Source organism: Rana temporaria, chromosome 9 (genome assembly GCF_905171775.1).
Source record: "Rana temporaria chromosome 9, aRanTem1.1, whole genome shotgun sequence".
Lineage (NCBI taxonomy): Eukaryota > Metazoa > Chordata > Amphibia > Anura > Ranidae > Rana > Rana temporaria.
Window position 1 is genome coordinate 146695463 of NC_053497.1, and position 14193 is coordinate 146709655.

Sequence of the window (14193 nt, forward strand, 5' to 3'; positions counted from 1 at the left end):
TGAATACAGAGTCATTGGTACGGAGTTATTTTTGCAGATGACACAATTTATCTCTCTGCTATTTGACAGCAGCGGAACCAGCTGACACCGAGTCCCCTGTGATGCAGGGCCCTTCTGAAACAGAGCAGGCCCTTCAAAGAGAGGTGGAGAAGCTACAGCAAGAGTTTGAAGAGCTGCAGTCCAGGTACCAGGCCCTGGTGCAGGACAACAGCCAGCTGAGCCGCCTCAATCAGGAGCAGGAGGAGCGCCTGCTGGAGTTGGAGAAGACAGTAGAACGGCAGAATGAGGAAACCGTGGATAAGCAGCAGATCCTGGAAAACATGCAGAGTGACAAAGCCACCATCAGCCGAGCGCTGACCCAGAACAGGCAGCTGAAGGAGCAACTGGCTGAGTTCCAAAATGGATTTGTTAAACTGGTAAGATTCTTGCAGTTGCCAGACATTAAGGTTCTACTGGATGTATTTTGTTATTTTGTGGTAGACTGTATGCCGCAGAGAGGTAAGGAGGATTGTCCTTGTGTTTTTAGGTTAAGGTTTGATCAAAGTAATGTCAAATACTTCCCAGAAATGTATATGGTGACACTGTCTCCTTTTGTGTATGTATCTTGCTAAGGGCATATGTAACAGTCAAAACTGGAGAGAGAGACAGAACTCCTTACAGCTAAGGTTATCTGCTGTGTGTCATTACTTAAAGGATACCTCCACTTTCATGGGGAAAATCACTAATTAAAAAATAAATAGTTATAGATATATACGTACGTACTGGAATATATATACACGTGTGTGTATGTATGTATGTGTGTGTGTGTGTATATATATATATATATGTATATATATATATATATATATATATATATATATATATATATATATATATATATATATACACATACACACATACACACATACACACATACACACATACACACATACACACATACACACATATATATATATATATATATACACACATACACACATACACACATACACACACACACACACACACAGTTGTATGCAAAAGTTTAGGAACCTCTGACAATTTCCATGATTGTCATTTATAAATATTTGGGTGTTTTTGGATCAGCAATCAAATAACTGAAGGACACAGTAATATTTTAGTAGTGAAATTAGGTTTATTGGATTAACAGAAAATGCGCAATATGCATCAAAACTAGACAGGTGCATTAATTTGGGCACCCTTGTCATTTGTTGATTTGAATACCTGTAACTACTTGGCACTGATTAATTGGAACACACAATTGGTTTGGTGATCTCATTAAGCCTTAAACTTCATCCAATCATGAGAAAGGGTATTTAAGGTGGCCAATTGCAAGTTGTTGTTCTCTTTGACTCTTTGGCAACATGGGGGGGCCTCAAATCAACTCTCAAATGACCTGAAAACAAAGATTGTTCTACATTATGGTTTAGGGGAAGGCTACAAAAAGTTATCGCAGAGATATAAGCTGTCAGTGTCCACTGTGAGAAAATGGAAGACCACAGGCACAGTTCTTTTTAAGGCCAGAAGTGGTAGGCCACATAAAATATTGGAGAGGCAAAGGATGGTGAGAACGGTCAAAAACAGCCCACGGACCACCTCCAAAGACCTACAACATTAACTTGCTGCAGATGGTGTCACTGTGTATACTTCAACAATTCAGCACACTTTGCACAAGGAGAAGCTGTATGGGAGAGTAATGCGAAAGAAGCCTTTTCTGCACACTTGCCACAAACTGAGTCACTTGAGGTATGCAAACGCACATTTGGACAAGCCAGTTTCATTTTGGAATAAGCTGTGCTAATGCTGTGGACTGATGAAACAAAGATTGAGTTATTTGGTTATAACAAGGGGCGTTATGCATGGCGGTAAAACACAGCATTCCAAAAAAACACTTGCTACTCACAGTAAAATTTGGTGGAGGTTCCATCATGGTGTGGGGCTGTGGGGCTGTGTGGCCGGTTCCATCATGGTGTGGGGCTGTGGGGCTGTGTGGCTGGTTCCATCATGGTGTGTGGCCAGTGCCGGTACTGGGAATCTGGTTAAAGTTGGGGGTCGCATGGATTCCACTCAATATCAGCAGATTCTTGAGAATAATGTTGAGGATTCAGTCACAAAGTTGAAGTTTTTTGCCGGTGCTGGATATTTCAACAAGACAACGACCCGAAACACTGCTCAAAATCAAAAAGTACAATGTTCTGGAATGGCCATCCCAGTCTCCAGACCTGAATATCATTGAACATCTGCGGGGTGATTTGAAGTGGGCTGTCCATGCTCGGCAACCATCAAACTGAACTGGAGATGTTTTGTAAGGAGGAATGGTCCAAAATACATTCATCCAGAATCCAGACACTCATTACAGGCTATAGGAATCGTCTAGAGGCTGTTATTTCTGCTAAAGGAGGCTCTTCTAAATATTGATGAGATTTTTCTGTTGGGGTGCCCAAATTTATGCACCTGTCGAATTTCGTTTCTATGCATATTGTGCATTTTCTGTTAATCCAATAAACCTCATTTCACTACTGAAATATTACTGTGTTCTTCAGTTATTTGATAGATCAAAATGAAATTGCTGAGCCAAACACTCAAATATTTATAAATGACAATCATGGAAATTGTCAGGGGTTCCTAAACTTTTGCATAAAACGGTGTGTGTGTGTGTGTAATATATATATATATTGTATGAAAAGTCTACCACACCCCTGTTAAAATGTCAGGTTTCTGTGATGTAAAAAAAATTAGACAGATAAATTATTTCAGAACCTTTTCCACCTTTTTATGTGACCTATAAACTGTACAGCTCAGTTAAAGCGGATGTGCCACGGGAAAATAATATTAAAAGCCAGCAGCTACAAATACTGCAGCTGCTGACTTTTAATATTGGGACACTTGCCTGTCCTGGAGTCCAGCACCGATCGCAGCAGAGCACGAGCGATCGCTCGTCTCTCTGCTGCTCCCCCCGCCATCCACGCTCAGGGAACCAGGAAGTGAAGCGCTGCGGCTTCACTGCCCGGTTCCCTACGGCGCATGCGCGAGTCGCGTCGCGCCAGCCGATTGGCTCCCGCTGTGTGCTGGGAGCCGAGTGTTCCCAGCACACAACGGGCGACAGACGTCTGGCCGGAAGTGTCTTTAGACAGGTATCTGCACCCCCCTCCCCCCTGAAAGGTGTCAAATGTGACACCGGAGGGGGGGAGGGTTCCGATCAGCGGGACTCCACTTTAGGGTGGAGAACCGCTTTAAACAACAAACTGAAATCTTAGGTGGAGTGAAGTAAAATAATATGGTTGCATAAGTGTGTAAACCCTTACACTAATACTTTGTTGAAGCACCTTTTGATTTTATTACAGCACTCAGTCTTTTGGGGTATGAGTCTATCAGCATGGCACATCTTGACTTGGCAATATTTGCCCACTCTTCTTTGCCCGCTCCAAATCTGTCAGTTTGCGAGGACATCTCCTGTGCACAGCCCTCTTCAGATCACACCACAGATTTTCAATGGGATTCTGGTCTGGGCTCTGGCTTGGTCATTTCAAAACTTTAATCTTCTTCTGGTGAAGTCATTCATTTGTTGATTTGGATGTATGCTTTGGGTCGTTGTCTTGCTGAAAGATTAAGTTCCTCTTCGTGTTTAGCTTTCTAGAAGAAGCCTGAAGGTTTTGGGCCAACATTGACTGGTATTTGGAACTGTTCATAATTCCCTCTACCTTGACTAAGGCCCCTGTTCCAGCTGAAGAAAAACAGCCCCAAAGCATGATGCTGCCACCACCATGCTTCACTGTGGGTATGCTGTTCTTTTGGTGATGTGTAGTGTTTTTGCGACAAACATATATCTTTTGGAATTCTGGTCAAAAATGTCAACCTTGGTTTCATCAGACTATAACACATTTTCCCACATAATTTTGGGAGACTTCAGATGTGTTTTTGCAAAATTTAGCCGGGCTTTGATGTTTTTCTAAGAAAACGCTTCCATCTTGCCACTCTACCCCATAGCCCAGACATATGAAGAATAGGGGAGATTGTTGTCACATGTACCACATGGCCAGTACTTGCCAGATATTCCTGCAGCTCCTTTAATGTTGCTGTAGGCCTCTTGGCAGCCCCCCTGAACAATTTTCTTTGTCTTTTCATCAATTTTGGAGGGACATCAAGTTCTTGATAATGTCACTGTTGTGCCATATTTTCTCCACTTGATGATGACTCGTCAGTGTTCCAAGGTATATCTATTAGAAATTCTTTTGTACCCTTCTTCTGACTGATACAGCGATAACGATTCTTGACAATTAATCGTGCAGCTCTAGTGTTGATATACTTGGATATTAAGAGACTTTCTCTTTTTGGTACACTTATTGTGTTTTATGTATGTTATATTACTATTTTACTGAGACCAACCCATTTTATGGATGTTATCAATTAGGGCCCATTCACCGCTCACAAAACCGAAGTGGTTTAGTGTGCGGGCAGCTGTCTCTTTCGACTGCAGTGAGCTGGTGGTCGGGGGAAGATGTTATGTGCGTTTTATAGCATCACAGCTCCCCCCTTTTTTTTGTTGTAAACTTTGTTCGATGAGCACCAAAGTAACTCTTCATTCATGCCCCTACACAGCGGCACGTGGCTTATCTGCATTGTATCGCAGCTCGCTGCACCACAGTTCCGGCTATGTTGCAGTGTGAACAGGACACAAAAGCAATTGCTTTCTGTATGTCTTAACTGTGACTGGGGTCCTTCCATTGTGGAAAAACATAGTTTGTAGCAATCTGTTTCCTGATCATTGAGTCCGTATATGAATGTGTAACAATGTTGATTCATGTGCATTTGCACAGTTTTTGGCTGTATTATTACATAGCCACTGCAATGGAATCCCATGGAATTTGAGGTATTCTTAGGCCCCTTTCAGACGGACGGCTGTTTTGCCGCAGTTAAAAGCACTACAAATGTTTTGTGAAATTCAAGGCTCCAGGCACTGCGATTAGCTGCATTTGCACATTGTGATTACATGCGTTTACGTGCGTTTAACTGCGGCCGTGTTTAGCTGCGGTATTCATTTCCATAGCAACCCTTTTTTTTTTGGGGGGTCCCTTGAATTCTAAAATGCTGCTAGCCGCAGTTGACAAAAAAGACTGCGATTACCTGCGGTTATGTGCATATAGCTGCGCTACATCGCACCTGGACGCATTCAATTCTATTTTTTCTATTCGCACCAAACCGCATGTAACGCTGTGTGTGAATGGGGCCATAGGAAAACATTGTGTGCTTTTAGCTGCGGTAGAAAAATAGAAAATCCGCAGCTAAAAGCACCATTCTATCCCTCCGTCTGAAAGGGGCCTTACAGGTTGCACTGCAATTTACCTTTTTTACACACTGACATCAATGCCTGATTTCAATGAACCAAAACCTAAAGATACTGTCCCTCCTGTGTTTGCACAACACTAAGGCCTCAAGCCCATGGACCTGTTTACAGCCATTTTTATGAGCGTTTTTTGCAGCTTAAAAACGCCTCTCCATGTTAGCCTATGGCCTCATGCCCACCTTGACGTTTTAGAACTGTAAATGGCATAACCGTTTTTTAAGCTGCAAAAAAAAAAAAAAAAACAGGACCAGTGCGTTCTGAAGCTCAAGCGTTGGAGCTGTAAAGACGTCAGATGCTGGCAAAAGGTGTTAAACGCGATTTAACGAGGGTTAACGCTGTGTTAAGCCTTGTCCAGTTTCTTTCTCTATTCAAAATCAATGGTTCCCTATGGGAGCCCATTGATTTGAATAGAAGTCTCACTAGAAGTCTGATCAAGATGATCCAACTTGCGGTGTGACTTGTGTGCGGAGAATCTTTTAGGGGAACCCCGCAAAAATAAAAATAAAAAAACTGTGCAAAGTTCCCCCCCAAGACGATACCAGACCCTTGGGTCTGGTATGGATCTTGAGGGTAACCCCCACACCAAAAATAAATAAATGCTGTGGGGTTTCCCCCAAGATCCATACCAGACCCTTATCCAAGTATACAGCCTGGCAGGTCAGGAAAGGGGGGGGGCGAGCGTCTTTTATGACGTTATATGTAAAGTTAGGGATAGTGGCGCTGCCTAGTTAGACACCTGTCTAGTAGAAACCCTATGGATGATAAACCTGTTCCTAGGGCAGGGACAAGTATCAGGTAGCCCCAATGTGGGTACTCTAGTCCCTGGTAGACTGAGTAGGGCCGTGTGCAAGTGTGAGCCCCAATGTCCTATGGGGATAGGTGTGCACGGACTCTGTAGGCTGGCAAATACACTGGAGGTGATCTAGTGTTGTATAACATATGTTGGCAAATGTGCACTCTATGGGGCGGTGTAGTGCTAGTCAATGGGATGTGTATAGTACCCTTAGGTGGCAGTAAATATTCCTAGATGTCAGAAGGGAGGCATCTGCCTCTATACAACAACCGTAGCAGATACAAGTAAAAAATGAATAAATGAAAATAAAGCTGGTGCCTAGGCAATTGCCCTCTATGGGAAAAAGAGAGACAAGTATATAAGTATATAAAACACGTGTCTAAATCCGGCACCTGCAAAAACAAATCATACTAGATTGCTAATATCTATAATAGGAAATAAGGCATAAGTCCATGCAATAGTGGGTGGGTTCCAGATGCAGTGATAGTATGTGGGCTCCTGCCCCCTGTGGGAAAAAACCCAGCACTAATAGTGCAGTATATGATCTAGTAAGTTTACACTGTGAATAATGTCCATGGTCCTTAAATTTAAGGAAAAATGTTTACATATATAGTTCATCCGTGACCACTAGACCATGGTTTGTACTGGCAAAGACATATATACGTCTTTTATGACGTCACAGTCCCATCATGCCCCAGGGCTGTGCTGTCATAAGGGATGGGTTCGCCCCCCCCCCCATTCCTGACCTGCCGGGCTACATGCTCTGATAAGGGTCTGGTATGGATATTGGGGGACCCCCACGCATTTTTTTTGGGTGTGGGGGTCCCCCATAAGATCCATTACAGACCCAAAGGTCTGGTATCGTCTTGGGGGGGGGGGGGGGGGGGGATTTTTTTTTTTTTTTTTTTTTTTACATTTTTCCGGGGTTCCGCTTCAAGATTCTCAGAACACAAGTCGCACTGCAAGTTGGATCATCTTGATCCGACTTCTGGTTTGACCTCTATTCAAATCAATGAGCTCTCATAAGGAACCATTGATTTTTGAATAGAGAGAGAAAAACGCGACTGAAAGCTTGCGCGGCGAAACGTGCATTGAATTCAATGCGAAACGCAGAAAAAACGTTAACGCTGCTTTTTTCCTCACCGAGGATGGTGGCAGCAGCGGATAATAAATGAAAAAAATTCAATGCGCTACTGTGAGTATACAGTTGTGATAATAAAGCGGTGATCATAAATATAAATCTGATGCAGCTATATCTAAGAGTGTTCACATAACACAAAAATCAAAATATCAATAAACAAGTGATAAGCGCTTCAAATAGGTGATCGTGATCACGACAGAGGATAATTACAATAATAAGTGCACAAATACAATCAATAACTGCACTGTGATATGTGAAATGAATATCAACTGGGAATTGTTCCCAGTTGATATTCATTTCACATATCACAGTGCAGTTATTGATTGTATTTGTGCACTTATTATTGTAATTATCCTCTGTCGTGATCACGATCACCTATTTGAAGCGCTTATCACTTGTTTATTGATATGGTGGCAGCAGCAGCCGAGAGCCGAGCGACTGATAGGCACCGGCTGCCGACATTGTGGGCACCCTGGACAGGTTAGTGTCCATATATTAAAAGTCAGCAGTTGCAGTATTTGTAGCTGCTGGCTTTTTTTTTTTTTTAACCAAATTTATTATAACAATAAGTGCATACATGTTAGTACATACATCCAAAGTGTCAATGATATCATGAGGGTGTACAGTAAGCAGAATACAGACAGTTCAAAACTGGTGTCCTGAATAACAAACATATGGAAAAAAACAACAAAAACAGGAAGAGGGCAATATGTGGTGCCGACCATGTAGGTCACCTAGACCCACAACAACACACCCAGCCAGGGGTAAACCACCTATCTGGCAACACAGACTCAAGGCGCCTTACCTATAAGTATCGGAGTCTTGTAACCAACGATCCCATATTTTGTCATATTTGGCCGTGCATTCCCTGTTAATATACATTATTATTATTGACCCATCCAATTACGGGCAATAACCTTCCGCACCGAGAACAAGGTCTCATGCAGGAATGTCTTTGTATATTTGTCTATAGTATCTGGAAGCAGCTGCTGGCTTTTTAATTAATAAATATATATATATATATATATATATATATATATATATATATATATATATATATATATATAAAATTTTTTTTTTTTTTTTTTAAGGCGGACCTCCACTTTAAAGTAGAACTATAGGCAAAACTTTTTAGTTATTTTTTGTGCAGCAGAATTATGTTCACTAAGCTTTATGTGTAACATCCAAACACTGCGTCCCACATATTGTAGGCCACAAGGACACCTGATAAGTGGGAGTTATGTAGTGAGTTTTTTTTTTCACAGCTGTATAGTGGATTTTGTATAGTGTTTACTCAGTTCCCTGTTTGTTCTTTTATTTCTTACATAGACAAATGAAAACCTTGAACTCACAAATGGGCTGCAGAGTGAGCAGCATGTAAAGAAGGAATTGGCCAAGAGGCTGGGCCAGTTACAGGAAAGCTTGGGCGATTTTAAAGAGCAGGTGAGGCCGCCACCTGGAGAAGACTGTATGGAGCAATCTGCTTGGATCACAGGATTCACATTGTGACCATTTTTGTATTCCAGCTTGCTACAAGGGATCAAGAAGTTCAGCTGCTGACAACCCAGCGAGATGAGATCTCTGCCCATCTTCAGCAATATGTAGCAGCCTACCAGCAAGTATCCATAGAGAAGGAGGAAATCCAAAGGCAATATCTGTTGCAGGCTCAGCTCATGGACAGGTTGCAGCACGATGAGGTGCAGGGAAAAGTCAGTGTAGAAATGCACCTCAAGGAGCTACAGCACAGCAGAGTGAGTGTTCATTCATGGGAGATGCCTACCACTTTCCCACCTTCCTTAGTACATCAGTTTGTAAAGCTTCCTCCAAGAAGCTCTCGATGTAGTAAAAGAAACACTGTGGAATCCACTTTTCATATTGTATCTTAAAGTGAAGTAAAGTTCTACTTTTCTCAATGTGGGCATAGATTAAATTTGTCTTCCCACCTACACAATTCCTGTGGTGTTTTCAGAAAATAACTGATATGCCTAGGTTTGAGGTGGTGGGAAAGCACATGAAAGATAAGTGACATCTTGTTTTACTTTTCAGGAAAGTCTGGAACTTCTCACCAAAGAAAACCAGGAGCTCCGAGCTCAGGTGCTGCAGATTCGCAGTGACTCAGACAGCAGAGTTCTGAGTAGGATGGAAGGTTAGCGACATTGTCTGATAAGCATTAAATCCCAACTCTAGAGAAAACTTTATCTAGTGCTGGACAGAATGGAAAAGCGTTAGAACAATCTTTGTTGGGCAATGATTACAATACATCTCGATCTTAAAGCGGCCCTTCATTCATTTCTTTTTTACTTAACGTCCATTAAATCTTCTGCCCCAATCCCCACCCCTTTTTTTTCTGACAGTAAAATGCCTTCTACAGCCCACTTCCGTTTCTTGCCTGGTAAAAAGCCTAGGCTTATGACATCATGCACAGCTGTCTTGTGAGAGTTTGTGGAGGGGGGGGGGTCATAAGAGGGCCAATGAGAGCTGCATAGCTGAAGGTGTGCCTCTGTTTGTCTGCGTAAATCCAGGAAGTGAACAGGCAGCAGCTTCAACTGCCCACAGTTAAATGGCTGCAGCCAGACTTAGTGGAGGGAGATTTCTGCAGCATATTTGGCCAGTACAGAATCATAGTATATATAAAATAATATGCAAAGTGGGTGGAGGGAAGCTTCAGAATGGCAAATATTTTTTTATTACAAATTATACAAGCAGACTGCAGTTCTTCTTTAAGTTTTAACCATTCCTTTACTGCTGCAGGAGATGGTGTAGAGAGCATAGTGTATGAAGATGAGATGCCTAAGACATCACTGGATGTTCCTGAAGATTTTGAGACTCGGGAAGAGATGGTGAGTTCTGTTTTCCCTTTGTCTGTGTAGTGCGTGTCTGTTTTCATCAGAGAACGTTGCACAATTGCACTGTTACACATTATAAAAGCTGGTACTTTACCTGTGGCCGAGTTATGGAAAGACTAGTGGATAGTGAGAACAGAGTATAGAAACTCTATTCTTCTTCTATATCTATCTCGATATATAGAGATGGAGAGAGAGATTTATTATTGGAACTGAAGCACATTGTAATACTGACAAGGTCCGAAAAAAATGAGCACTTGTGACACACAGATATTAGCTGCCCTAAATTTAGGGCAGAGATTTCCCCTCTCCCTAATTATGCTGGCCATACACGGTTAGAAAATCGCTCGATTGTGCGACTTTCGAAGCGTTGGTGGTTATATTTAGATTCTCTAAATAATAATTTTGTGCCTGCAAACAAACCAATATTTGTTATAATTTCTGCTGATCGTATAATCGATTGAGGACAAATGTGCTGTTATCGATCGATATGTCAAATATTGGTTGGCATTTATTGATGGCGTTCTAGCATGCACGTTTAAATTGCAAATGTTTTTTTCCCAAATGATTTTCTTAACCATAGTATGGCCAGCATTTCCTATTACAGGAAATTAAGGTAAATCCTCCCTAGCGGGAAACAGATGGCAAAAAACCTTAAATGGGGATTAACCATTTCCTTCTCTATTTAAACTGAAAAATAGTGTCCTTGGGGAATTGGTATAGTCAGCTTTAGATTATCAGGGTTTTTTTCCCCGAAGTCTTCTCTATCATGAATGTGAATCTGTTTCATTAGACTGAAATTATTTCTACAGACCGAGCCCAGATTGGCCAGTGTAGTGAACTTGACAAAAGTCAGACCAGGTGGTGGATTGGCTCAGAACCGCATCTTCCATATTTGTGTGTGTCAGAATCCTCCATAAAGAAAGAGAGTTGCCTCTTGCTAGCAGGCATTGTGTTACTTGCTTTTCCTGGTATTGTACACCGGTTTTGGTTACCACAGGGTCCTCTTACTTAGTTTAGGGCAATTTCAATTGTGAATTCGGCCAAATGTCTGTTAAAAAAAAAAAAAAAAGCAGCTCTATAACTATTCTTCCCTCACTATACGTGGCTGAGGTATAATTGGACAGCCAACTCTCCTCCCTTAACAACTCATTGCGGCAGGCACAAGGACCTTTTTTTCAACTTTTATTGCAGGGAAGTTGGAGTAAAATGAAAATAAATGAAATAACATACAATCGGTATCCACCATATACAGTCCTAACACACTAGTCTAACTAGGAAAAGGGATTATAAACATCCCGGCAATGTTTCCGTTAGGCTGTCTCTCAGACCTCATGGTATAGTCCAAAGGAATTATGGGAAGCTATGGTTGCTTTAAGGGCGGATCCTTGATGATCCGCCCTGTGAACCTCCGCTTTCGCAGCAGGGATCTCTCCGCTGATCCCCGCTGAGCCGGCAAATGACAGGGTGATCCCCCGCACACTGTGCAGGGACCGCCCTGTCAGATCTCCGCTATCCCCTATGGGGGCATCGGATGAACAAGGACCGTTTGTCCGTGTTCACCCGATCCGTTCTGCATACAAATGGAAAAATAGGATTTTCCTCCGTCTGCAGAATCGGAGGATTGCGGACCCTGGTGAGATTAGGTGTCAGCGGATGTTCCTCCGCTGACACCGGCTATCTCATAGGGATCAATGTATGTCCCTTTTTTTATCCGTAAACGGATGGATGAAAAAGCGGTCATACGGTCCGCATGTGTGAAAGGGGCCTTGAGCAACAATCTCCATTTACCTTCAGTAAATTATTCAGATACTAAGTATGTAAAAGAGCCACTAGATGGCGATATTACAATTGTCTTTACATCTATTAGCATATTCAACAATTAAACAAAAGCACATAAACACTTGCTGAAGGCATGACAATAACTTTTTTTTGTCTTATTGCCAACATTTTTGTTGTCTTGAAGCCAATGTATGTGTGGTTTATGTCCACAGATGACATTCCTTTCTTCTGCTATCTCCAAGTTACATGGAGAGCGGGATGAGGTAGAGAGGCAGCTCATGGAGCAGAAGAGAACCTGTAAACAGCTCCTACAAGAGATATCTGAACTCCGGCAGCAGCAGCTGTCTCCTCCCCTCCATCACTCTACAGGTATTACACAGATGTTCTTTGAAAATAGGGCTACCTCTGTCATTTTTATGGGTTATTGTCTGCTTTATTACATTGGAAGTGGATATTAGAGTGTCTATATGTATTGCAGTTTGCTTTAAGTTTTCATTGGGGACATGGTGACTTATGGGGTAGTAGCTCCTCTCTTACGATAGTGGACACCAAGTTAAAGAGGACTTTAACTGTGGCAGTTGTGCCAAAATAGGGTACTCGGGGCCAAGGACTAGTCACTAGTATTGTAACAAAAACTAGGAAGAACGTGTGTGTGTGTGTGTGGGCAGCACAGTGGTGTAGTGGGTAGCACTCTCGCCTAGCAGTAAAAAGGGTTGATGGTTCGAATCCCAACCACTATACTACCTGCCTGGAGTTTGCATGTTCTCCCTGTGCCTGCTTGGGTTTCCTCCGGGTGCTCTGCTTTCCTCCCACACATGCTGATAGGTTAATTGGCTTCTGCCTAAATTGGCCCTAGTATATGAATGTGAGTTTAGGGACCTTAGATTGTAAGCTCCTTGAGGGTAGGGACTGATGTGAATGTACATTGTGGTGTCGCAATCCTTATTTTAAAGCATACCCAATTTCAGCTTGTAACGCTGCGGACAGACCCTCAGGGCAGGTATATATTCTTGCATGCTATGTTTGGAAGGTTTGAGGTGTTAATACTTGCATACGTCCCCCCTCCATTTCAATTTACAGTCATACAGGACGGTCTTGCATTCATGGCACATTATCCTACTGTTCCAGCTGTTTGGCTGGGTGACTTTAATATGGTCATTGACCCCTCAAAAGACAGATTGGACTCTTGAACATCGCCCCCCATGCCTTAACGAGGTTTGGCCACTTGATGGGTGAATTTGCCACAAATTCCCCACCCTTCCCGGCTACTCCTGCTTTTCCGCCTCCCACTCCACCATGTTGCGTATAGACTACATTTTTATTTTCTCCTCTCTGCTTCCGTGGCTGGCGGATGTGGGATATGGCACCCGTATTCTCTCTTCGTCTACGACATGGTGATATTTGGTTATCCGTCCTCCCTGACATAGAAACTATACAGGATGAACTGCACTTATTTTTTAACACCAATAGAAAATCGGCCCCTTGCGGAACGATATGGGAGTCATTTCAACTGCATGTCAAGATGCTGCTAAGGACTCGTGTCTCCAGATACAAGTCGTCCTCTAAATCAGTCCTACGACCAGCCGAAGCCCACTTAGAATAACTAGAACAGGCATTCCAGTTAAACCCTTCCTAGGACGCTGCCTCATTTGTGAAGGTACAATCTCGACTAGTCAACACCCTCCACTTTGAAAAAGCCAAACAGAAAATGTTCTGCAAACAAAGGATTTTCGAACATGGAAAATTGGCGGGCAGGTTGCTAGCTTATCTTGCGCACTTGGATCATAGGCCCCTGGTGGTGGTATCCTTTGTTGACCCCACTGGTCAACGGATTACCGATCCTGACCGAGTGGCTGGAGCATTCCATGCCGCCTTCTCCACCCTGTACGCCTCCACTTCCCAGTACACCCACGATGAGCTAGTATCTCTCCTACAATCTGTAAACGTTCCTTCGCTGTCCCATACTCAAGTTGCCCAACTGGAAGCCCCTATCGCTATTGAAGATATTGATGAGGCCATTTCGCACTTGGCCACAGCTAAGGCCCCTGGTACAGATGGCCTCCCATTAGAATTCTATTCCCAGTTTAGAGAGGTTTTGGCCCCCAAACTTCAGGAGCTATTCCAACACATTTTTGGTTCCTCCATCCTCCCACATTCAATGTGAGAAGCCTTGTCTGTTTTTGAATTTACAGGCCACCCATGACTCTGTAGGCTCCCATGTGATTGTCAGTCTTGACGCCGCCAAGAGTGCATTGGCAGGTATGGATTTGGCCCCAATTTTATCACTTGG

General features: G+C 42.8%; 1 protein-coding gene across 8 annotated transcripts in view; it reads left to right on the forward strand.

Annotated features, from left to right (window-relative positions):
* GOLGA2 (golgin A2) overlaps positions 1-14193 on the forward strand; it is a 118833-nt gene that overhangs the window by 83366 nt on the left and 21274 nt on the right. For 7 of the 8 annotated variants that reach the window (XM_040324772.1, XM_040324773.1, XM_040324777.1 and 4 more), the window contains 6 exons: positions 70-416; positions 8608-8721; positions 8805-9029; positions 9325-9424; positions 10030-10118; positions 12116-12272. In XM_040324772.1, coding sequence (XP_040180706.1) covers positions 70-416; positions 8608-8721; positions 8805-9029; positions 9325-9424; positions 10030-10118; positions 12116-12272 — 1032 coding nt within the window. The remainder of the gene's footprint in view (positions 1-69; positions 417-8607; positions 8722-8804; positions 9030-9324; positions 9425-10029; positions 10119-12115; positions 12273-14193) is intronic. The other variant, XM_040324774.1, reaches the window with a different exon arrangement.